This window comes from Drosophila ananassae, chromosome 2R (genome assembly GCF_017639315.1).
Source record: "Drosophila ananassae strain 14024-0371.13 chromosome 2R, ASM1763931v2, whole genome shotgun sequence".
NCBI classification, from domain to species: Eukaryota; Metazoa; Arthropoda; class Insecta; order Diptera; family Drosophilidae; genus Drosophila; species Drosophila ananassae.
In genome coordinates, this window is record NC_057928.1 from 24,840,343 (window position 1) to 24,864,674 (window position 24,332).

Consider the following 24,332-nt stretch of genomic DNA (forward strand, 5'->3'; position numbering starts at 1 on the left):
AGACACATGTCCCAACCAGAACGAAATCATGGATCTATTTTGGGGCACCCCTCGACGAACTCTGCGAAAATGAAGTGGCAGAAGCAGTTAACCGAATGGGTGTTCTTCCAGGGACGACCCAAATGCAACGGCTTAAAAGACAGCGGCGGAATGCATCGGGTGTAAAGTGGTCCGTTGGGGGAATCCCACGGTCCAAGATGGGGACCATATGGACACTGGATTCCATCCGAATATTTTTAGCTTGCTGGGGGGAGCAAGTTTCCTTAGCTTCCTCTTTGTGTTCCAATTCGGAATTAAAATTTGTTTATGGCCCGCCATCTCCAGTGGAGTGTGTGTGCCAGTGCCACCCCAACCGCATTTCAAAGATGTCGTACTTCACACATTTCATCGTGTATTTTTATCAAAACACTTTCCGAAATCCTAAAGAGCAAATGGGGATCGGAACGAACCCCTCGGGCGCAGTGCCACTCCTCCTGAACAAATATTTTGAGTGTCTCATTCGGGGTGGGATGGGGAGGCGGCGTCGGCGTCGGCGATTAATCAGAATACTCTCCTCTTCACGGGGCACACAGCAGAAGTCCGGGCCACTCGACGATCCCTGCGGATGAAATAGGGGAGATGCACTTCAATGGCAGCAAGCAGCAGGCATAAAGTAAACAAAGAGTTGATTTAGAAAGCGATATGAGGGAACTTGGGGTGTATTATCTTATCCTGCCCTCCTGTCCGATCGATGGACATCAAATAACATTCAATTACGTGACATTCTGCGGGCTAGGGCTACGGCTACGGCTACCAATTGATGGATAATGCAGTCACGGTGGTGGCCGAGGATCGGCAAAGGAACTCTGAAAGAGATGGATTATCTAGGTGTGGGCACGCAGCAGACCCAGCCGAACAAGGGTCGCGTCACGGGGTGCGGATTCCTTACTGTTTGCTTAGCCCACGCACAGGATATGCGTGTCATCGGTGGCGGGGTGCGGCCTTGGTGCGTGTGCTCGAAAAAGGTACCCCTGAGCCGGCCTGCACGTGGTAAACACACCCCGTGACACATCCCCCTTGGTACGCACGTAGGTCAGCCTCATTGTCCTGTTGCCTTTCCTATTTAGGTCATGTTCAAAAGGAGGCCACCAGCAGGGGATGAAAAGGTATTAGTTTTCACTCCGGCTTCCTATTTGCCCTGGACAAGCCAACTATTTAGCGGGTCGTCTGACTTTTGACTTGTTTAATGCCCTACCGGAGGGTACATTAACTTTAACTGAGAGATTGATACACTTCCCTTACTATTTTGGAGGTAGAACTTGCAAAGAAATGAAATGTTTCAAAGGAATCTGGTTCTAAAGATCGGAATTAAAGAATTTCAAGGCTAGATACTATATCTTACTGTATGTCGAACGGAAGTCCTTAATACTAACATCCTTAAAACTTGTTTACTTTTTCAAAAACCAATTAAAAGAGTATATAAACATGGGCTCCGCCCGAAGCCACTTTCACTTCAGGGGGAGGACACGTGCGTGTTCAAGGGCCTCAACAAAAAAAAACATACATATGTGTATAAATTCCATTTCCCGCTTATTCCCGGCACTTCATTAATTGAAGCCAACAAAAAAAACCCGAATCCGGAGGCCTGGGCCTCGCATTTGTCCGTCAAGTCGGCTGCTGGCGGAACGGAAGAGACTTTCGAAAACAAAAATCGCGCTAATGGCTTCGCTTGACAGATGAGGGATCGAATCGAAATGCTTTGTTCGAACTCCCGACCTCACTCACGACACACCTTTTGAGCTGCCCTCCAGCCACCTCGAGGTAATAACACCCAGCTTATGTGGCTGTCACGTAACCCAAAAAAAAAAAAAGACTGAAGACTGGGCCAAGTTAATTAAAATGGAATGCGTCCTGGGGTTGTTCGTGTACTGCTGCCATAGCTTAGCCTAAGCCACCACCAATTACCGCCACACTAATTGGCCCCGAACTCTTACCGGATTTGGCAGGCACTTTGTCGCTTCTCTGGTCACTTCCGCTTCCTCGATCCACCGCCAGAGGACTGGCCCTTCGGTCGCTGATTCTTCCGCATGCTGCGCTTCCTGTTCTCGGCCTTTCGCTCGGCATTGTCCTCGTTGCGCTTCTTGATGAACTCCAGACGCATGCGCGACTTGACGATCTGCTCTGGCCGGCGCATCTCCTTGTCGTTGCCACTCAGTCGCTTCTTGAGCTCCAGCTTCACATTGTGGCGAGCATGGCGACTCACAGGATAGCGCTGGGCATGGCTCAGCGGCTTGAAGTTGTCGTCGTCGCTGCCAGCGTTCTCCCGCTGCAGCTGGTCCTCGATCTTGGACTTCTCCTTCCATTCGGTGTAGCGGCCCGTTTTGAAGGAGGCGGGTATCCAGGCACCGGACTCGGTGCGGATCTTGTTGGCCCTCGGGTCCTGTACGGAGACCATTTTCTTCTTGATGCGGTCCCACTTCTTCAGACCGGGCTTGTGCTTCACTTCCGCCGCATTCCGGTCGACCACTGAGAACTCGGCGTTCTGCGCCTGCCGCTCGAACGTGTTGATGGCCAGTCCGTCCTCCGTGTGCTTGTCCGCCGACTGGTAGGGTATATAGTGCTCCGTGTCCTTGGTGTTGACCTGTCGCTTCCGTTTCTTCGGCTTTTCTTTGTACAAAGCGTCCATGTTCTGGCGCTTCTTGGGCGCCACCACTTTGTTAAAGGTACTGCTGATGGCCTCTTCGTCTGCGGTGGGCATTCGGTCTGAGCTGGGCTGCTGGGCCTCGGCTTCCTTTTTGGCTTCATCGTCGTCCTCCTCGGCCCGCTGCTGTCGGAACTTTTCAATCACCTCGGCATGCTGGGAGCGCTTCTCCTTCATCACCAGAAACTGTGTGGACTTTTGTGTGGTGTTGAGTTCGAAAACAGTCTGAAAAAGAGATTAAACTCATAAAGTGATTCTGGGAAGCTGGAGAATCTTAAACCCTCACCCCTCCTGGTCGGAAATTTCGCATTTTGACCAGTATATCGTGCTTCTCCTCCTGCAATTTGCGCTCGGCAGCTGCCACAGCGGACTGGGTTTCCTGGGTCTGGCCATTCACCTCCGCCGCCTGGGCCAACACAGGAGCGGCTGTGAAGAAATCCTCCAGGGGCTTCAGAGCAAAGAACTTGATCTTTTTCACCCGCGCATTGGCATCTGTGGAGGCCACGGGACGGGAGCTCAGGTACTTCTTGTAGGCGTTCTCGCTCGTCCGCAAAACTCCAGCCTGCAAGTGGGAGACAGATTAAATACATGCGAAGTGTGACTCTTAAAGACTTACAATGTGGTGGCTCTTCTTGATCTCCGTCACGGTTAGATGCTCCTCCTCCAGCAGATCCTGTGGAATGGTGCCCATGGCTGTGCTGTCGTTGATATTGAAGGGACGGTTGAGGAAGAGATGCAGATCCAGCAGGTGGGCGGTGTCGTCGGTGGAGAAAATGGAATAGGCGGTACCGGTTCGACCAGCGCGGGCACAGCGTCCCACGCGATGCACGAAGAGCTTCGGTTTACCCGGAAAGTGAAGGTTTACCACATAGTCCAGGCTGGGAATGTCGATACCGCGAGCAGCTACGTCCGTGACTATGAGGACGGATACCTTTTTGCTGACAAACTTTGCCGTGTTGATTTTGCGCGCCGCTGGGTCGAGGCTGGAGTAAACGGAAGTGTTTGAGATGCCCGCGCCGGTGAGAATGTACGAGATCAACTCCACATGGTGTTGGGTGCCGGCAAACACTACGGTCTGCGATTCCTGGGGAATAACGTACTTCAGAAGGACCACCAGAGCAGTGTAGCGATCGTCGGGTCGGCAATAGAGGAACTTGAGAGCCAGGGCATCTGGCAACTTGGACTCGACATCCAGACGTATGAGCACCGGATCATTGAGTCCAGCACGAGCGAAATCCACTAGCAGCTTGGGCAGCGTGGCAGAAAACATGACCATCTGACGGGTAGAGGGCAGGCGGTGCAGGGTCTCGTTCAGTTGCTCCCCGAAGCCCATTTCGAAGAGGCGATCGGCTTCGTCAAACACCACATACTCGATGGAGTTCAGTTTCAGGTCCATTTCCACACACAGGTGAAGGAATCGACCAGGCGTGGCCACAATAACGTCGGGACACGTGTGTATAGCGGAGAACTGGGAGTCCATGGAGTCTCCACCCAGCACCAGGATAGTCTTCAGCTCCATGAAGCGACCCAGCTCCTTGATGAACTTGTACGTCTGCACGGCCAATTCTCGGGTGGGGGAGAGGATGAGGGCACGGGCGCCCTTGGTGGGTTCACGGCGCTGCAGCTTTTCAAAGAGTGGAATCAGGAAACAGGCCGTCTTTCCAGAGCCCGTCTTTGCCATGGCCACCACATCGCGTCCCTCGAGGATTAGTGGTATAGTTTTTCGCTGGATGGGTGTGGGCACCTTGTAGCCACGCTTGGTAATGCCCTTGATCAGTTCAAAGCCGAGTCCCATTGACTGGAAGCCACCGCTTTTCTTCGACTTGGCTTTGCTCTTCAGAATATCGTCGTTTTGTTTGCCTCCGCCATCATTGTCCAGCGAAGGGAACCCTGGTATCTCATCGGCTTGCTTTTTGCCCTGTTTGGGTAACAAAATGTATATTAATCAGGCCATTTAATCGGTTACTTTTATAACTTTACCATTTTTGTTTTGCCTTTAAGTTTACACGTGCATTTACGGCGGCGTTGCCACCTCGTCAATAAGCAGCTGATTGTTGAAGCCGCCAAACTCGGTGCTTAACAGAGCTCTGTTATTTACAGGAACAAGATAGCGTCATTATTTTTTGTTTAACAGAACCGCCTTATAAAATTTTAAAATATATTTTAATTTATAAAAATTAAGGTAAAAAAGTAAAATTTCTGTATATAAAAAATAAATATAGGAAAAATTCATATTTGTTTAATAAATGTTTCGCATTACAAAATATAATTATATATTGTTTTAATGATTTATTAAAAAATTATGCCAACTTACTGAACGACTAACAAATGCTTACAAGATAGATAATTAATAACGTTCGCACCCGTAGCCACAAAAGAGCTTTGTCAACAGATTGCATTTGAATCGCAGTGCCACTAAAAGAATGCGGCATCTTGATTTTCAAAATACATGCATATATGTATACAAATCGCAAATATTTATATTAATACGGCTCTGTTTTTATAAAATATGAAATCGTCCTCCGGTGGGCGATAAACGAATGCACTAAACGGTAAGATGTAGATGATTAGTCATATAATCTAGCTTAACCTAAGCTTGAACTGTGTTCCCGGTGTTTTAACTGTGTGCAGGCCAAAAATGAGGAAGCAGTCGAACAAAGTCAGCACTGTACTACTACGGACTACATTTATGTACAAATCTATCTTAGTTCTAATTACAACTCCTCCGTATATTCCACCTCGGTCTCCGACTCGCGGATAAGCACCAGTTGTTCTAAGCGGTCCAGGCGCCTCATCATTTCCTCCTTTTCCCGCTGCTGTGTGTCGAGGCGTCGCCGCAGTTCCTCGTTCTGACGCCGAAGCTCGTGGAGCTGGCGGCAAATTTCGGAGGAAGTCAGCAGTGGCATTACGTTTGGCGCTTTTCCAGTCGTCAGTTTACCCGCGCTACCGATCCCTTTGCTGGCGGACACCCCGTTGTTCGCTGGCCCCTGGCCGGTGCCCGTCGTCGGTGGACGCAGCTGTATCGTCTGCACGGTGCCCACTTGTCCACGAAGCGTACTCGCGGGATTGGAACCAGGCTGTGACTCACTAAGGGTTTCATCCGAAGTCGTGGCATCCTGAGCGTGGGTCCTTTGCAGGGATGGAAGCTTTAGCTGAAAATACACGAGAAACCAACTGGATTCAACACTTGCATACATATGAGTGACCTTAACTAGGAAGAGGACTTAAAGCAACCTATAATCTTAGAACTAGGAGAGACATTGCAACGCCACCACAAACCTGTCGAGACTGAAGATGCCGCATGTTGACCAGTTTGGTTCCGTCGGGCAGTTGACGCACCATTCCAGAGCTAAAATAGAGAATTATAAAGGTATAAGTACACATCCAGATTGTAATATCTTTTGAAGACATACCTTGCCAGAGTTGCGGGTATTTTTTGCAGGGACTTGGGCTGATTGTCCGACCCGCAGAGCTTTTTAAAATCAGTCAACGAGATTATGCGTATATTCTGCAAGCAAGGATACAATAAAATTCCTTGGATAAAGAAATCTTAGAAGAACTGTACCTTGTTTTTGGAAACCCCCGCTGGGGTAGCGGCCGTGGCATCCTTTTGCTTGATCACGTTCATTCGAATTTTTTGAGGCGATGTTGAGTTATTAACGTTGGGACGGAGAGCTATTCCGGCCGGCTTTCTCGTTCCAGATCCGTTAACATATTGCTTCGTGTTGCCGACACCAAGGCCAGCCTTCGTTTCGTGCAGCAGCATGCGGCCGCCCTCGGAAAGGACCAGTTGGCGGCCGTTTTGCAGGGCAGTGTTTAGCATTTCCTTGGAGGCTTCGCCATCGTTTTCCTGCATCATATCAGCTATTCCATGAGTTTTCAGCATGTTTAGGGCAGAGTTTCCCAGCACATTGGTGTCTGATGAAATGAAAGTGGTTACTTTTAAAGGATTTAAGGCATTTTAAGACAACTTACTCCCCCGCAGTGTTTCCAGGACGTCCATTCGTTCCTCCACAGACATTTCTTTGTCGTCCGGTGGCTTTTTAACCTCCGTCTCTCCCATTATAGAGTTAACAGCATCGCTGGTTTCTTTCTGTGAAAAGATTAATTATTTTAGTCAATATGTTTTTTAAATAAAATTAATAGTTATGTGAGTTTTAAAGCCCAAACATGGGGATTGTTAGTCATTTTGGGATAATAGATTTCGGGGCAATTTGGTTCAATGAAATAGGAAAAATGATCCATGGTACATACTGTGCTCGAATGCGTCTGACGCTGGAGTTCCGAAGCGCAGAGAAGCCATCGGCAGCAAGAAATTGTAAATTATTGAATGAGTTGGCGTAAGATCTAATCTGTGACTATCTCTAAGTTTCCACACCAAGTCAACCACCTTCTCGTACTCACCTCCGACTCTTCTTTGTACTTCCGGTTGGCTTGCGCCTGCCGCGCTGACTCCAGCTCCGCCAAAATATCCGCCTGTTCGGTGTATACGGCCAGTCCGATTGGCGTCTTGCCGAACTTGGAGACCACAGTGACATCCGCATGATGCTTCAGTAGCATGCGCACAATGCTTTTGTGTCTCTTCTCCACGGCCCAGTGGAGTGGTGTCATGCGGAGCTTGGTGGGGCAAGAGGAAACATGCGGGTTAGATAAGCTGTGGCAGGGCTGACGCCAAACATTATTCCATACTCACCATATCGCGCGGGTTGACACTGCATTTCAACGCTAACAGCAGGCTGACTACCCGCTCGTGGCCGTAATAACAGGCCAGGTGCAACGGGGTCCGGTCCACCTTCGTCTTGGACTCGACATTGATACCGCCCTGCAGCAGAATCTCGCATATTTCCATTTGATTGTTCATGGCCGCAAAGTGCAGGGCCGACATGCCCAGCCAGTCGGAAGCGAACGGCGCTCCGTGCGACAGCGCACCCCTAACGCCATTCACATCGTTGTCCCTCGCGTACTGGAGAAGCTGTTTGCCCAGGTCCACGCCCGTGGCGGGTCCTTGCAAGTTGTTCTTCTTCTGTTGGACCTCGCCTTCGGTGCGCTGAAAGCCAATACGTGATTAGTGAGGTCCGGAATTGAGCTCAGGTCGCCCACTTACTATTTCGTAGTGCAGCAGGTTGGAGTGCTCCATCGGATACACATTTCCGTCCGCGCGGAGAGTGGCCACAACTTTGCTGGCGCCGCTGAGACTGTGCATCGTAGTATGCGAACACTTTCAGCAGCAGGTCGGATCCCCAGCAAGCATAACTGCAGTCGGTTTTTTTGTTAAAACAAGCCAGGCTCCGCGATAAATTAAATGTTTATGTTTCCAAACTTAATTTACCATGATCCTCAACATTAGTGTGGTCGCATACGAAGCCACGCTAAATCCCTCAAGGCGTTACAAAAAAAAAACTGCAAAATACCACTAACAGAGACTAAATGTCCCGCCTCTGTTAAAATTCAAAATTAACATTTTTATTACATTTGTATTGAAATACTACCAGCGGTAACGGCTGTAGTTCAGAATTTTCAAAATAAATTAAAAAGCATTAGTTTGGATAAATATATATGTTTGTTTATTTGGCATATGGAGCATATTTTGGCTGCTAAATGTATACGGTAGTGTTTCCGGTTTAAGTAACGAGTACGGCCTTCGATTTCCATTCTAATCATACTCAACGCTCGCCCTTTTTGTACAAATGTGTTTCGGCGAAACGTTTTCGAAAAGTCAATTATTCCAATCGGTTTATCTGGTTTCTTTCACAAAAAAAAAAACTCAACAAAAATATCGTCCAAGGAGGGCATCCTTGCGTCCATTTGTTAAGCTTTTAGTCCTGATTACATTCAGCACTCGTTATAGTTCTGTATATTGTGTCGTAGCGTGGTGTGCAGGATTCGGTTTTGGATTTATGTTTTCCGCAGTTTTTACAGAGGAAATATCAATCAGTTATTGTTTTTGTAAAAACCAATAAGTTTTCTTATTCTTCCCTTTTGGCAAAGTCTATTAAATAGTAAATTGCTTAACGAATCTTTTGATTAACTTATGTTGTCTTTAAAAAGTTCAACTAATCCAACTTGCCAACCGGGCAACAGTTAAATACTAATTTCGGATAATTAGTAATACTAATTAGAAAAAATTAAATTCGCTCAATTGTTTTGTTGCATATCGCTTGTGTATGTTGTGAATGTTAACATTTGCTAATATTGTTTTTAGATCTGTGTTCAAATTGACAATCTACCGATTTTCTATATAGTACAGTACAGTATAATCATAACGATTTCTTCGTATGCAATATTTCTTGTTCCATTACTGGGTGGCTACAATAATTTTAATTAATATGTATGTTTTTCTCATGAGTGGGGTTACCACCATCAATCAACATTGAATACATATATGTACACCCCCTTACTGGGGGTGGGCCTAACAAAAAAACATTAACAAATGCCATTGGTTAGCAGCACTATTTCCAATACAATTCATATCAAGTACAAAGATAGAATTCTTGTTAGTCATTCTGGTAGTGGCTAAAAATGTGTCCTACGTTTCTAAAACGCATCCTTTAATCGTTTAATACAATATCGATTCTGTGGGTAGTTTTCTATTCAGCTTGGGGGTGGCTGGAGTGGAGCAGGAGTTGGAACAGGAGTTGGAGCAGGAGCACAAACATAAATCTTCACATAATACATAATAATATTTTTCGAATGTTTATTATTATCGACTTATCACGTAACCTAGATTTACAAGTATATGGACAGGTAATAGGGTTCTTTTAGACTAGCAGTCGGCGACTCTTTTGCTTTTTAACAAAACCGCATTGAAATGCCAGAAGTATACATGGTCTGATGTTCTGGGTAGGTTATCCTAAAGTTCCAACTAACGCTTGGACCTGGAACAAACTTAAACGACAAACGACTCTCATAGATAGTTACAACAAATCGAACATAATTTTATATATATATATATATATGTATATATCGAAACAAAAAAACGAGAAAGATAATTTAATTTTAGACTAAAATTCAATTCAGAATGTAACACTCATTCGACTACCTGCGACTCTCGATTGGATGCGATTAAAGGCAATTTAATATTATGATAACAAATATTATTTTTATATCTTGTATGCGTACGAGTACATATTTGAATGTATTTTTTAGCTGGGTTTATGATATTATTGCGATTCATTTTGGTAACCGATTCCGGCCAGCCCCTATGCCGATGAACTGTCCGTGGGCACAAGCGCCGCTGCGGCCTCAGCCAGCTCCATGGCGGCCACCCGGGCCTCCGTCAGCGTTTCGTCCGCATCGAAGCTCGGCTTGTGCGTCGGCGACTGGCTGGGCGTACAGTTGGCACTCTTCGGCTTGCGGAACCAATTCCCAATGCGCCTCCTGCCCAGCGAGCCCGTGGATGTCGTGGAGTTGTCTGCACTGGTATTGGCGCTGGCGATGCCGTCCCGCGACTGCGACTTCTTGGGCAGCGTTTCGCATAGGCGGGATGTCGATTTGGCTGGTGATTCCGGCACCGAGCTGTCGCCACTGGCCGAGGTGGCACCACCGCCGGCCTGTTCGTACTCGGGCGCCTCGTAGTCCGACTGATCGGAAAAGTCGCCGGGTCGCTCGTCGTAGTTGTACTCGAATCCCGTCATTTCCGACACGTACAACGCCTTACCGCCGAATTGTCGCTCCAAGGCGAGGGTGCTCAGAAACCGGTGTTTCCGGTTCGGCGACCGGAAGCTGAAGTCGTACCACTTATCGCGGGACTCGCAGTAAATGCGTAGGGAATTCTTAATCGTGTGTCCGAACATCTTGCCGTCCCGGACGTTGACCACGCGACAGCGGTCGAGGAAGATGCGTCCCTTGTAGATGAAGTGGTTCCGCTTGATGATGTCTCGCTTGCAGTAGACCAGCTGGTTGTCGAACAGGAACAGGGTGCAACTGCTGTTCCACAGGTTCTGCTTCTCCCGCGTGGCATCCACCTGCAGGAAGAAGCGGGCGCTGTGCAGGTGAAGTGGCGGGCCCTTGAAGTTCTGGAAGCTGGCCTGGTGCCGGGCGATCGTCTCGCTGTGACGCTTGCCTTCGTTGACGGCCTCCGTGATGCCGCGCATCGCCTCCAAGGCCTGGTTGACCACCTCTTGGCAGTCTGGGACGTCCAGTTCGCTGATGTCCATTTGCTCGTAGTCGGCGTGTGTCGGCTTGGCCTGATCGCCTCCATCCACTTCATCGGCATCTGGACTGGCCAGGGCAGCAGGTTGACTGCTGGCCAGAGCCGACTTGATGATCTCGTTAAGGTGCAACGGATACCGGCAGATCCGTTGGACGGGCGCCAGGAGGTGGGCGGACAGTGGCAGCTCAGCCAGGTTCTCCGATTCGCGACAGCTGCAAAAAGGGGTAATCCCGGTTAGTTTATGATTACAGTGAGGGCTGCTGGAGTTGTCTTACTTTTCCAGTATGGTGCGTGCATCCTTGACGCGGTCGTAGGACTCGAGCTCAATCAAGGCACGAGGATAGGCGTTGCAGTAGGTGGAATAGCAAAGGAAACCTTTGTGCTGCAGGTTGGTGGAATAAAAGAGTTAGTTTACTTTTCAAAATCGCATCAAAGTAGTGCTTACCATTTTGAGAAACACCTTGGCAATCTGGTTCTGTTCGATGCCCCGGCGCAAGGCTTCCAGGAACTTTCGCTGGAACTTGTAAATAGCTGATATGTTGGAGAAGATCAGGCGAATACTGTTTGGCGAGAATATATCGATGCGTTTGCTCATGGCTGGCAGATATCTGTGAAGGAATCCGAAGAGTTATAGAAACATCGAGAAGATTTGGTAGTTGCCACAACTTACCCATCGCAAATGGAGGCCAGCAGCTTGACATAGTTCACCTCAGTCTCCAGCAATTCGCGCACAGCACTGCGCCGCAGGATGTTCTCCTGGTCCAGAGGCACGTTAGAGCTCAACGGATTGGGTGGCGATTCAATGACTATGGTGGTGATGTTGCTTTGGTCCGTGGTTACGGTGACATCGAGGTCCCCATCTCCGTTACCAATTGCTTCGGCGTCCTGGTCGAAGGTTGTCACTGGTATGGGTATGGTGGTGGTGCTGGTGGTGGTGGTGGCCTCCCCGCCAGATCCCGCCGCTGTGGCAGCGGCCTCCTCCTCGGCAGCTGCTGCCTCGGCGGCAGCCGCACGGTGGGCATTGAAGAATACATCGGTCTCTGGACAGTGAATGATGCGCACAAACTCTTTGGGGAACCAGCCCAGCTCGGGATCGAGTATCTCCTCCACGAGATTGGTCTCCTCCTTCTTGATGCGTCCGAACCACCAGGGTCCGACCTCCTTGCGCAGAATCTCGATGAGCATGCCCCGCTCCAGGCCCAGCTCCTGCGGCCCGCCAGCCGTAAAGTTATAAAGCACCTCGGCGTAGATGGTGGGATAGTAGCTGACAGCTATGGATACCAAAGGGACGTCCATTAGTGGAAATGGTACATTTTTATTGTGTTGTCCTTCCCTCCCAACCTACCTTCTTCGTGCGATGCCACGCTGTCGCTGTCACTGTCCTCCAGCTCCGGTCGCCCGCCCATTCCATAAGTCTCCAGGCCGTTCGGCTGGCTCAGGGAGCGAGTGGGCAGGGATTCGGGTGCCTCGCGCTCTGTTTTCTCGTTCAGCAACTTGGCATTTCTGGATTTCAGGGCGAAGGGCCCGCGTCCAAGCAGACTGCTGGCCTTGGCCGAGTTGGTGCGCCTAATGGATCGGATTTTGGCATCGGCACCGGCCTGTCCCGAGCCCCCACTGACTGGGGCCGAGGCCCGGTCTCCCCCCTGGCCACTGCCGATGGCCAGCACTCTGGAATAGTGCTCATCCTGCTCGAGCTCAATCTGAATGCCCGAGTCGCCGGAGTTGCACTTGTCCCGGCGATTGAACTTGGTCTTCCGTCGCTCCTTGGAGGTGCGCCAAATGAGAGGCCCGAATCGGTACTTGCCCGAGCTGCCATCACCTCCGTCATTGGCAGATTCGCTGGCAACTGTGGCGCCCGAGGCGGCGTTTGCCGGTGGGGGGGCCGTGATGGACACAATGGGTGTTGTCGTAGTGGGTGAGGATTTGCCCTTCGCCTGGCTGCCGGCTGATGGCGGCAGAGGACCAATGTTGAGCTGATTCTTGTTGTTGAAGTTGTTCAGCGTTCGCTTGAACTTCTGGAGAACGCCGAGCCCTCCACCGCCGCCGGCGCTGCTGCTTCCTCCGCCTATGTTTGCGCTTCCTGTCACCGCTTCCGAGCTCTCGTCCGGCTTGGGGTTGGGTTTCGGCTGCGATGATGATGATGGTGGTGGTGGTGGTGGTTCTGTCAGCGTGGGACTGGAAACGGCCCGCATCTGCTGCGACTGGAACAAGAGGGAGAAGAGGCGTTATTAAATTATTGTAATCATATGATTCATTGATTATTTATCGCCTGTATCGGCTCCCTTACGAATGGCTTCGACGATGATACGGAGGCGACTCGGCTTCTCCGCATGCGAAACCACAAGTATCTTATCATTTCGCTTTGGCTTTTGTTTGTAGGAATGGAATGGAAATAACAACAAGGTGCCTATGACAACGACTGGATGTGCCTGCGGTGCATGTGTCTGTGGCCGAGGTCCGTCGTGGTTGGGAATGGTTTGGAATTTGTCACAAGAATTTTAATGGATCACAGGGCGCGATTATGACTATGAAGGCCGTGGATTCCACACCATGGCATGTGACGAAATGGGGTTCGATTGCTGCTGATATTGGGATTTGTGAATTCGGATGATGGAGGTTCGGATGATGGGGTTCTTCACGGAGATCTATCCTACTGACATGTGACGATCCTAGCCCTAGGCCACGGCAACAGACACACACACACACTCTCACTCGCACTCGCACAGACGCAATCGGGATTGGGTATATATGTCTCCAATTTTTTATCGAGTCTACTATAGCTTCTCGTTTTGACATTCGAGTGATATGAGTTTCAAATATGTTTGCTTTGGGGCAAGGGGGCTCCAGCTCTGGCTGGCTGGCTGGCTGGTAGTTGGGGGGCGGAAGAGTTGGGCACTTATCACGAATCGATAATGGTTCAGGCTGACCTGGAGCAGGCGAGGTCTCCTCCACCGGTACTGATGGCGTCGGCTCTCGCCGGGCATCGAGTCATCGGCCAGCAGTGGACTAAAGTTCCTCGATTGCGACACACTCCCGCTGCCGCTGCCGCTGCCGGGGGCACCTGTGTCGAAATCCCAGAACTTAATAAGGCCATAGGTGTCCATAAGAGTGGGTATTATCAGCTTCTTCATGGCTATCCGTCGGCTCCCCCGCCGACTGGCCCCGCCGTACGATCGAAACCGAACGATCCGATCCGATCTGGAGGAGACCGCGAGCAGGTGTAACCGGGCGAAGCGATAAATAATAACTGATTGCGATAGACTTGCAAATGGGAATGCGAATGCCAACTGCCAACTGCTAACTGAGTGCCTCCAATAGTACTGAGAGCGACGGTGTCGTCGTCCGGTCGTGAGTACTCTGGATTGGATTGGATTGGATTGCAGAGGGCCATTGTGCCACGAGATGATATCGTCGCATTCAAAAGGGACATGCATAATGGCCCTTGGCTTCGAGTCTGGATTGAAGTGGACTGATTAGATTAGCACAGGAATGACACGAGCCGCCGACTGCCGCCTCTTGAGGCATCTTTGTTCCCTGGCCTAGGTCAATCCCTGATCCATTGTCCATTGTCCAGCCCGGCCTGGCCCGTCCAATGTCAAACTGCATCCAGTCGGAGGCAGAGTCCGCAGAGCTTTGTGTTGCGTGATGAGTTTTCTTGCCCCGCGACCTTCTGCTACCTGACAGGAGGCAGGAACAATGCCAGGATTTTAATCGGCTTAGGAACAGGCTTATGAATTGTTCCCGGCTTAGTCCTCTAAGAATGGGCAGATTGTTCTAATAGTTTCAATTAATTAAGTTCAAGTTTGTAATGAAATCGGGGACTATTGGACGGGGATCTCTGTTACTATTATGACTTGTGTGAGTTGATAATTTAAAAGAGACTTGGAGGAGCTCTTGAGAAATGAAACTGCCCTGCCATGATGGCGGTACAAATCCCATCCACTGACAGTATCAGCAGGGATTCAATTAATTTGCGTCGTCCGCCCCGGTGATTGATTGAAACGTTCCTCCGAATCTCTATTTCTATCGCAATCGGAGACTCCATCTACAGGGTTTTACATTAATCACTTTCTGGAAACCTAAAAAAAACATAGCCCTAGCTACGTCTAGTTGGTTTTCCACCCAAATCCAAGGGCATGTGTTCAAGAGAGTTCAAGGAAATGGTGAATGATGCTGCGCTGCATGTTTCACATCCATCCGATACAGATTAGAGTCTATGTGTTGGGCAGATGCACTAATTCCCCAATAGAAGTCTCTGCCTCGAGTCAATTGAGAGATTCACACGTGAATCGAATGTCATAGACAGACTAGCATCGCAGACAGACAGCCACAGGCATAGCCACTTCACCTTCGGTTGTTTTTAGGTGGAAAAGACATTAAAAAGTTTTATTTATGGGCGCAATGAACTTCGACAACATTGTGTAAACATAGCAGAAGCAGCAGAAGGGCCGGAAGATGGCCGGGATAAGACCCTAAAGCGGTTACTCCCACCCAGGAATCGGCTACGGTCTCCGGTCTCAAGTGATTTAAAAACACATTTCGACAACATTTGCATACAGAAAGCATTAGAGAGTTGAGCGGGCAGGATTTAACGGCGGCTGGAAAGGAAAAGTCCGGAAAAGAAAAACAAATAGAGCCGAAAACATGTGTTCCTTCATGCCACTTCCACTTCTCAGCTCAGTGTCTTTTGAATTTAATGAGCTGTCAGAAGAAGAGGTCCTTGCGGTTGCCATTATTCCGAGTCCAAAATTAAATTGGCGACCCTGTCCTCAGCCAGCCAGCCTGATTGCGCTGCCTTCTCCCTCCCCGACATGGGATCGGATTTCGGGAGCTTTCACGGGCTTCAGTTCATGACTCCTCCGGCGGGTAAGCAGGGCAGATGCAGAGGCAGAGGCAGAGCATCCCATGGCATGTCTTCTGCGGTTGCGGCATTGATAGTTTTGTAATGGGATCTCCACATTGACATAAATGTCTTATATAAAAAGAAAGAGCCATTGGAGGAACATTATCGTAGTCCAGAGGCAGGCAATCAGTCTATTGAACTCTGACAACTGCCACCTTGCCAGTTGCCGGTTGCCGGTTCCCTGCTGGAATTGAATGGATGGATGACTCCATCTTCAGTGCATCCATACACCATACCATCAGTCAGTGAAAGCGAGTCTTTAAATAGACGATGCTCTTTCCAAACTTTATATATGCCCCCACCACCACCACCAGTCGTAAAATAGAGTTTAATTAGTTGAGCTTCGGCTGTAAAAGTTTTAGGGGTTCAAGTTGCCTGCCAGTCCTGGTACTGTACTGGTGGATGGAGTTCCAACAGATGCACATCCATAAAAGTAGTGTAGGTTTTATGGAAGAGCTTTACAGCCCGGGTGATAGGAGGAGGGCTGGCACGCGATAAACTGACTTGCACCCCTAAAAGCATTCCAAGTGCATTCGGTGGCGCTCCTTCCCACCCAACCAAGCACCCATCCCCTGTCAGAAGAGAAAGCATGCTTGTCGTGACCTCAGCAGAGGGGCAGGAGGAGCAGCCTGCAGCCGGAGGAGCGTGTGACAAAAACTAAACATTTGTATACAAATCGCAGCTGTCGCAGCCGCTCAACCGAAATAAATCAATTTAAATTCGGGCAGGAAAACAATGCCAGCTGCTCGCTCGAGTAATGTGATACTATCGAACCACTTGAGAGAGTCCTGATTGTCACTCGTCATGTGGCCAGGCATATGCCCCACCAAATGCTTCAATAGTTTGTGAGTTTTCCAAGAACTATGCTTAGCCCGAAAGCCATTAAGCAGAGTATTAGTTGGAGGATTAGAAACTTACCAGTCCCACGGCAAAGATGTTGTTGTTCCTGGCTCCTTGACTTCCGCTTTTTGGCATTCTGCAAGGATACGAAATGGAAATTCAATTAGACAACAATCGAACAGTAGCATCCCGTTGCGAATTATGTAAAATATTAGGTAGCGCCGCTACCTGATCCTCCTCCTACTCCTCATTAGCCATCCCAAAAAGGGGTGCTTAGATCATAAAAGTTTAGCGGATTCAGAGAAGGACTCCCTAGAGTCCTGTGATATAAGGTTACGCTACTCAGGAGCTCAGGATCTCAGGAGTCTTGCGTGTGAAAATGCGGCAGAATCGTTAGGGCAGGTATCCTTGGTCCTTAGCCAGGCAAGTGGTTGTAAAGAAAAAGGATTCCTTTCCCGAAGGTAAGCCAAAAACGGAGAGCTCAAAGCAAACTAAATCCAAAAACCAAATCCACATCCAAATCTAAAGCAAACCTGGCCAATTCCATTTCCGTATGCTTATTGTAAGCAAACACTATGAATTCCGGGAATTCCATGTCCGGACTCACAAAAGCAAACAAACACCGAGCCAGGCCCTAAAAGGCGCTGGGAAATGCCGAGGTCTTGGCATTGGGAATCAACAGGACACTGGGCTGCATCCTGACAGAGGGAGGGGTGGGGTGCAAGGAGCGCATAGTTTGCGCCTGCGGTGTCTCTGAATTTCCTTGGCTTGGCCAGGAGAGCATTCCTTCAGGCTCTGGCCAGGGAAGGCCACGGACCTGGGAGGGTAGACGCAGAATGCGTGCTCAGAACAAAAAACGGATTAAATCTGGGGATGCGTGAAGGAATGCAGTCGGAGCGGTGCAAGGTTGCACAAAGAAAAAAGTGTAAGGACATTAAGAGTAGAGTTTCCTTCAAGGAGATTTATTTTCTCAGATGTCCATCAAAGGGAGAACCATCTAGAAACTCGTAGCAAGGACTCTATTACTTAAGATCTAGATAAAACATCTCGGGAAGGACTAGGACAAAAGGAACTACAGATTCAACTCCCAGTAGTTTCTCTCTGTGCATTATTTTTTTAGAAGCAAGCTGTTGCAAAGTCGGTATCTTCACTTTGATGTGATTTGAGGCACAGCTGCTATGTGAGTGAGTGATTGAGGCTGATTGATGCCTTGATTGAGCTGCTAGATTTGCTCCAGTTTCTCTAGGATAGTTAGTGTTGCCTCACCGTTGCAGTGTCTTGGCGAGGCGCCTCTCCACCCCCATGGCGGGGCGGTTCTTCCTCTGGGGCTGGCTGTGGTGCCAGGCGTGGCTCCTAATCGGCTTCCGGGTTCCGCTGTTCATGCTCTCTATTTTGGCGAGACTGAACTGTGTGAGGTTGGTGCGCACGTGGTATGTGACCATAATCGAAACTGTTGCACTAATCACAGGGTCAACTCCTTCCGGTTCAGAGTTCAGAGTTCAGAGTACTTCTAAATCAGTTTCATTCCGCGTTAGCGTGTCTTTTCGGTTCGCGTTTCAGGGACAGACTGATCCCGAGTCTCTAAAGCAGTGGCAGGGTGTGTGTTGCACTCAGAAGTGTGTCAGAAAATAAGGGAAGGACTTTGAGTGAGTTTCGGGCCTGCAGCTGCTATTTAGATGTTCTCCAGCCCTGCCAGCACAAATAGACTCACTTCCAGCTGCTGTTGCGGCCCAAGGAGTCACTCAAATGCGGCAGGTCGGACTCAAGGAAGGATAACAGCTCTGGGAAGGAAACATCTGCCGCTTGCAATGGCGCGGAACCGGTTTCGGGAGTCCTTTGTGCACTTTGGCACTACTTCTGTTGCTGCTGCTGCTGCTGCAACCCCTCACGGATTGGCGTGTGGCCAACAATAATATTTCATATTTTCCAAAGACGTGATCTATCTCATGGCCCATCCGAATCATAGCATGAAAGGGCCTAGCTCCTAACAAGTAGGACTCTTAAGGACTCTTAGACATTCGAACTCCAGGCCTTGACAATCAAACAAAAAGGAGGACTCTTGGTGGAGGAAACGCGGAAATACTTGTAGGCTGAAAATTGATATGTTGCCGGAAACACAAAAGGCGCCTCTTGTAAAAAATAAAGGAAACTCCAACGCAGCTACACAGGATGTTCAGGCACTAATGGAGTTTAGGGCTGACTGGCTGTGTGATTTGATTTCCAGGTGCACTTGCAGGTGCTGAGATTTGTGGTTTCCACAAAAATGGAAATGTATCTCAAGGTTGGGGCTGCGGCCATGAAAACCATGGCAACCCCTCGGCCATGGCGGAGAATCTGCATATCGAAATAAGGCGGCTCGACCAAAGGCAGATGCAATGCCAGGAACTGGAATGGCATTGTGCATCTCAAACCGGTTCCCCTGGAACTCGAACTCGGACAGGCGAATTACAATTCCTTTTTTTTCGCAAACGAACAGGTAGGTTTTCGCAGCCAAGCAGGAGGAGAACTACCTGTGCAGTCGGGACGAGCCGGGTATTTGCAATAAGAACCACGGGAGCGGGCTTGGGAGGAGTTAGTTAGCCCGCCCTACCACTTACACTTTTTTTTTAGAATACCTCATGGCGAGAGCGTGTCTAAGTTGTCCCGATCCGCAAAATTCCAGGCAAATGCTGGCAATCAACACGTTGTTTTTTCCTCAACGACCTCATGGATGACTCAGCTGAGAACAAATTGGCTTAATTTATCACCGGATCAAATCGACCATCTATTGCTGGTATATGGCATAAAATTATTATTGAACCAACAAGGCGCACACCTCGCAACCTACTTGGAAGCCATAGCAAGTCCGGGGTGACAATCATCTTGCAGGGAGAGTAACGAGGTTATCGAATCTAAACCATTATTTTAAGAGGAGACTGAGTACAAAGGTTATGCTGATTCAGGGTTTTTAAAGTCTTCTCCCTCTGGATGTCAGTTCCTTAAATCGAACCTCTTTGGCCTTCGATTGATCGTCCCATGGGGGCTTTGTTGAGGGAAACTACAGGCCTTTATTGAAATGACAATCATGCGGCAATCAGTGGTGTAGGATCTGGGTCTTGGAATTACGTAAAGAACGGAATAGAACGCACACGATGAGATCCCCTGTAATTATTGGTGCAACAAGAACTTCTTTCTTCTAACAGTACACTATAAACACGCCGCCAAACAGTTGCCTGACGAGCGACAATAAACCGACCGACGAGGAGGTGTGGCATAGTTCTATTCCCATTTACCAATTCCAGAAATTGTGCCCAGCCGAGGAGAGTGTATATAGGGGGCCTGGTACCTTAAGTACGGGACGTGGACTTGGACTTGGACTGGGCCTGTCAGCTGCCCAGCGGGAAAAAATGAAAATGTATTCGACCGAACCCTCTGGCGCAGAACAGCAGAACACAAAAAAGAGCATTGTTTGGTTGTTTTTTTCTCTTCCCTGCCAAAGAATCAGTCCAAGGCAGGGGGACTGTGTCAGTGAATGGCCTCGAATCGAGAGCGGATGCATGTGGTAGATTTAATTTCGGGGCAAAAGACAGGTTCAAGCCCGAGTGTCCGTCCGCGCAATTAGCCCGGGTTTATGTTTCCCATGAATGGCCAAATGACTCTCCGACTTCCAGTTGGCCTTTCAAATGGCATTGACGGCAGTCAGACATTCAGACAGACACCCAGATGTCGCTCTGAACCCCGCACTTTGCATCTTCAAAAAGCAAAACGCACGAATGCAATGAATTATGGATGCAACGAGTAGGAAGGGTGGTGTTCCATACGCTTACCCATCCCCCATCATCATCATCATCATGGTAGTGCATATTTATAAGAAACTAAGCAGAGGCAGGAGTGGGCGCGTCTCCGGTGTCGCTTCAATTGAAGTCTCCTCCGGCTTCATGGGGGGAAGCCGGCGAAAATAGCCCCCCTTTCGGCACTCATTGTAAAATAATGCACAAATAATGAATGGATGGATGGATGGATGGTGCGGAGGAGGCACATCTCCGCACATCTGGATCGGTATGGCAAGTGCTTTGTGCATGAATCAGATTTGAATCATGAAGCAAGTCAAGTCTTTGGCGGGCTGGGGGTGGCGGAAGAGGTATATACCACTTCGTCACCTAAGTGGACAATTTTGAAATTGTTATTTCCATTTAAACGATGCTCTTCCGGTTTGGTTTGCAAGTAGCTGATGCAGAGCGAAAAATATTGGTATATCTCGTTAAGAACACTTTTTGTCACCAAAAGTTTACTTATTTGGGAAGATTTTTCATTTCTGGTACTTGGATTTGTGTGAATTTATGTAATAGGGAGCAGGAATAACTTTAGATCTCATGAAGTATCAGGATCAGGATTCCATCTCTGTAAGTTTGTCCCTATGAATAGGTGGATCTCAGAAACTATGAGAGGTAGAGTTATAAGATCTTTCATAAGGACTCTTTTAATACAAACGCAGTTAAGTTTTTTCAATGTTATTGTCACGCCTCTAGTTCCAAAAAAACTTGTTTTTAAAAAGTGTTATTGAGAAACTATTCCGATAGCTAATTTTTAGAGAATTTATACCCTTATGATTCTGATTTCCTACTGAATTGTTTCAGTTTTTTGTTTAAAAATATGCAACATACACTTTTAAAGAGTAGTTTCATTAAAAAACCTTTATCGAAAGGATAAAAGAGAAGAGTACCGGGTATCATATAATCAAGAAACTTCACTACATGATATAAAAAATAGCGCCCAATGTGTATGGGTCTTTAATCAAGAGAGCTTTAGATATAATCTCCAAAGCCTTTCTATACTTTTTTCTTATCATATTCATAATCACCTGTCTCTGGCTGCCTTTTTAGTTTCTCGTCTGCTTAGTTAAAAATGAATAAAACACTTTTTTTGACGTTTTGTTCTTAGAGGGGTCTATTGTTTAAGTGTTTATCACTTCCCCCCATCAACCATCAACCCATCAACCCATCAACTATCTGTGGCGCCAAACCCCGAATAGGCACAAATTCTCTCTAGCTGGCGATGATGATGATGACTTTGAAGTGGGTTTTTGTTACAAATTTTGAATGTGTAATTAACAAAGAGGCATCGGACAAGAAAGGGGCGCCTGGGATGGAGAGGAAGTGCTGGTTATCCGAGAGAATAAATTCGAGGCAAGCACGCGTATGCTTGAGAACCTCCACCTCCACCATGTTACCCCAGGTAGGGTGGTGGATGTGGCTGCCAGGCACATGCAATTCCAAACTCAACAACTTTTAACTAAAAACCAGCGACATGCACTAGTTGCACTGGTTGGCACTAGAAGAGAGTTATGACGGGGGAGGAGAACTTCTTGGCCCAGAAGTCTGGTCTGGTTCGGTGGGGTCGGTCTCTGCATCATTCGCACGGTTCCGGGTTGCTGGGAATCTCACTACTGACAGCCAATATAATTATGCGAGAGACATTCCACCAGGCACGTATTCCCTCACACGTACTATGAAAAATGGGTAATTGTTCTAGGGACAGTCTGCTGTTATTTTCCTTTTTTTTTAATAAATATTACGGAAAGTTGTATTACTTTGTTATTTCATAGGGAGGAGCCCTCTGTGAAAGCAAACACTTTGACAAACCAGAAATCCTAATGTTTGTGGTTATCCGATTACGTGACAAAGCGAACTAAAAGAAGGGATTCGATCGGATCGATATTCAAAGTACTCATACTTATACCCATACCCATATCCATATTTTAGTGGCACTCTCGGCTCACAGCAAGTTTTCCGCAATTTGAGGCTGGGCTTTGTTGTGATTTGTGTGTAGTATAGTATAGTATGTGCATAAAAACGTATTGAATTGCATTTGAATTTGAATGCGAATGTGTCTTGGGGAGAGAGAGTACTAGCTGGTAATTACCAGCTGGATTATGCTTCGCTTTACGTAAAAAAAGCGAACGCATTTGTCGCGGAACCCAACTTTCGCACGGTCTTGGAGTTCACCTCGGGGTTAGCCAGCTCTCGATGAACTCTATCTTGTTTCTTTTTCTCTCTCTTAGTTTTTTGGGGAATAAAAAACTGAAATGGACAATTAAAAAATTAATTCGCTGGCCAACGACTTGAGCAAGTTTTGCTCGGTAAACCCCATGTACCCTTGTACTGTGCTCCAGGCGGTTCCAGCTGATAAGGCGACCATGGGGCGGCTCTGGGCTCTGATTAGGGGCCTCAAAAATGTGGAATTTGTAAGCCCGAGAATCCGGAGAATCTCATAGCTTATACTCGGAAACTAGCTATCTGTTTTTCTGTGTTTATTCCGATTCGCAGCCCGCTCTTACGTAACAATGTGTGCGGCGAGTAATTTCACTGCCAGACCAAAAAAATCAGAAAGAAAAATAATAATAATTATCAGTACGAGTTGGAGGAGTGAAACTCAGTCCCAGGGTAGGACTGAGTGCATTCACCTGCGTAGGCTTCCATTCGAGCCACTAATTCGAGGAGATTTAAGTATGCACACCATCACCCCGACCATTCCAAGGGGAGAAGAGTGGAAAGCAGCCTAACCTTTGCCGGAGAACCTTATGGCGTAACCAGATACAATTTGTGTGGATTGGAAAACCACAGAGAGCCAGTCAGAGGCAGTCAGATTTTGGGGGTTAATGATCATTTCATAAATAGACACTGAGATACAGGCCTAGGAGAGGCGGCAGCTGGGCAACTTGTTTGTTTAGACTGGCCAGAAATAGGAACTTCTCTATCACAGACATCCCTGACACTGAGGCATTGATGGATCAGCCCATCCCAATACCCCATCCCCATCCCCATCCCATCTACATCAAAAGATTTACAAGAAAAACTCTCTAAAACTGAACTGTGAAATGGCAGTGACTCACAACAGATTACGGAAATAGCCGACAAAAAACTGCACTGCTCCGGAGCTGTTTGAAAGCGAAAGCAATTTCTCTCTGAAAGGTTTAGCTTTTTGTGCTTTAAATGCATCATTAATTGCCGCACAACAAGTTGATTTATAACTCCACTGGTCACTGGCACTGCCAGTGCAATGCATTTAAAGATGACTAGCCCCAGGAGAGGCTAGTTTCCTAACCGCAGGCCTTTCACAAGTTAGAATCAGCCTAACAGAGACCAACAGAGTAGTTAATTAACTATAACTTTGATTAGCCGACCGACTGCACCCAAAATATATTATATATTTAATGATTTCTCTTCTCCAAGTTTGAAAACTTGCGTGTTAGCTTGGACTGAGTGGAAACTTGGTCAACTTGGCAGCCGCCAAAATGAAGTCATCTGATAATTATAATTCGAGAGCCTCCGTTTCACAGATGAAGTGTTTCGTGGCGGCTTTTGTGTGTTTTCAGGTTGTGTTTTTAATTTCCGTCAACGGGGATAAGGTGTTGCGCGACAAGAATGCCATTTAGGCGCACAAAACAAACTAATTACCGGCCGAAAAACCTAGTCAGCGATGCTGATAGAGATTCCTTTAGAGGCGGGGGAGTGTTGTGACAATTTGGTGGTGGGATGGAGCTTCTAATTAATGGAAACCCAGCAAGGTAACTAATTAACCACGGAGATGTGCCTAATGACCGAGTTGGAAGATGGACCGAGCCGTGAATAATGTTAATTAATATCCCATTAGCCGAGTTCCTTTTGCAAGAGACACTTTGGACTCAGTGTCATGGCAGCGCATTGCAAATGCATCTCTGGCCCGAAAGTGTCAAGGAACTCAAGCAACTCCGGTGTGGTAAGAGCCAAGCTAGCAGT

The 24,332-nt window shown here is 48.0% G+C and overlaps 3 protein-coding genes across 8 annotated transcripts in view; all 3 read right to left on the reverse strand.

Annotated features, from left to right (window-relative positions):
• Positions 1-374: 374 nt before the first annotated feature.
• Positions 375-4,763, reverse strand: LOC6507677 (ATP-dependent RNA helicase DDX54). Its single transcript, XM_001956092.3, has 5 exons — positions 4,661-4,763; positions 3,297-4,598; positions 2,967-3,242; positions 1,974-2,905; positions 375-598 (listed from the first exon to the last, which is right to left on the reverse strand). The coding sequence occupies exons 1-4, from the start codon at positions 4,661-4,663 to the stop codon at positions 2,006-2,008; spliced, it is 2,481 nt and encodes an 826-aa protein (XP_001956128.1). The 5' UTR covers positions 4,664-4,763; the 3' UTR covers positions 375-598; positions 1,974-2,005.
• Positions 4,764-5,333: 570 nt separating this feature from the next.
• On the reverse strand, positions 5,334-8,058 carry LOC6507676 (GA-binding protein subunit beta-2). 2 transcript variants are annotated; one of them, XM_014909916.3, is made up of 9 exons: positions 7,785-8,058; positions 7,374-7,727; positions 7,085-7,297; positions 6,935-6,955; positions 6,656-6,773; positions 6,246-6,598; positions 6,094-6,188; positions 5,960-6,029; positions 5,334-5,832 (listed from the first exon to the last, which is right to left on the reverse strand). In XM_014909916.3, exons 1-9 carry the CDS (start codon positions 7,881-7,883, stop codon positions 5,395-5,397), a joined length of 1,761 nt encoding a protein of 586 aa, XP_014765402.1. In that variant the 5' UTR covers positions 7,884-8,058; the 3' UTR covers positions 5,334-5,394. The 2 variants fall into 2 exon arrangements, with proteins under 2 accessions (XP_014765402.1, XP_001956127.1); XM_001956091.4 differs by lacking the exon at positions 6,935-6,955.
• A 1,299-nt stretch (positions 8,059-9,357) lies between these two features.
• LOC6507673 (serine/arginine repetitive matrix protein 2) overlaps positions 9,358-24,332 on the reverse strand; it is a 38,947-nt gene continuing 23,972 nt past the window's right edge. For 2 of the 5 annotated variants that reach the window (XM_032453598.1, XM_014909915.3), the window contains 6 exons: positions 16,654-16,711; positions 12,178-13,033; positions 11,503-12,103; positions 11,278-11,440; positions 11,108-11,214; positions 9,358-11,044 (listed from right to left, as the gene is read on the reverse strand). In XM_032453598.1, coding sequence (XP_032309489.1) covers positions 9,880-11,044; positions 11,108-11,214; positions 11,278-11,440; positions 11,503-12,103; positions 12,178-13,033; positions 16,654-16,711 — 2,950 coding nt within the window. In that variant the 3' untranslated portion in view covers positions 9,358-9,879. Of the gene's footprint in view, positions 11,045-11,107; positions 11,215-11,277; positions 11,441-11,502; positions 12,104-12,177; positions 13,034-13,119; positions 13,621-13,759; positions 14,053-16,653; positions 16,712-17,841; positions 18,176-24,332 lie in introns of those variants that run through there. The other 3 variants (XM_032453601.2, XM_032453600.2, XM_014909914.3) reach the window with 3 other exon arrangements.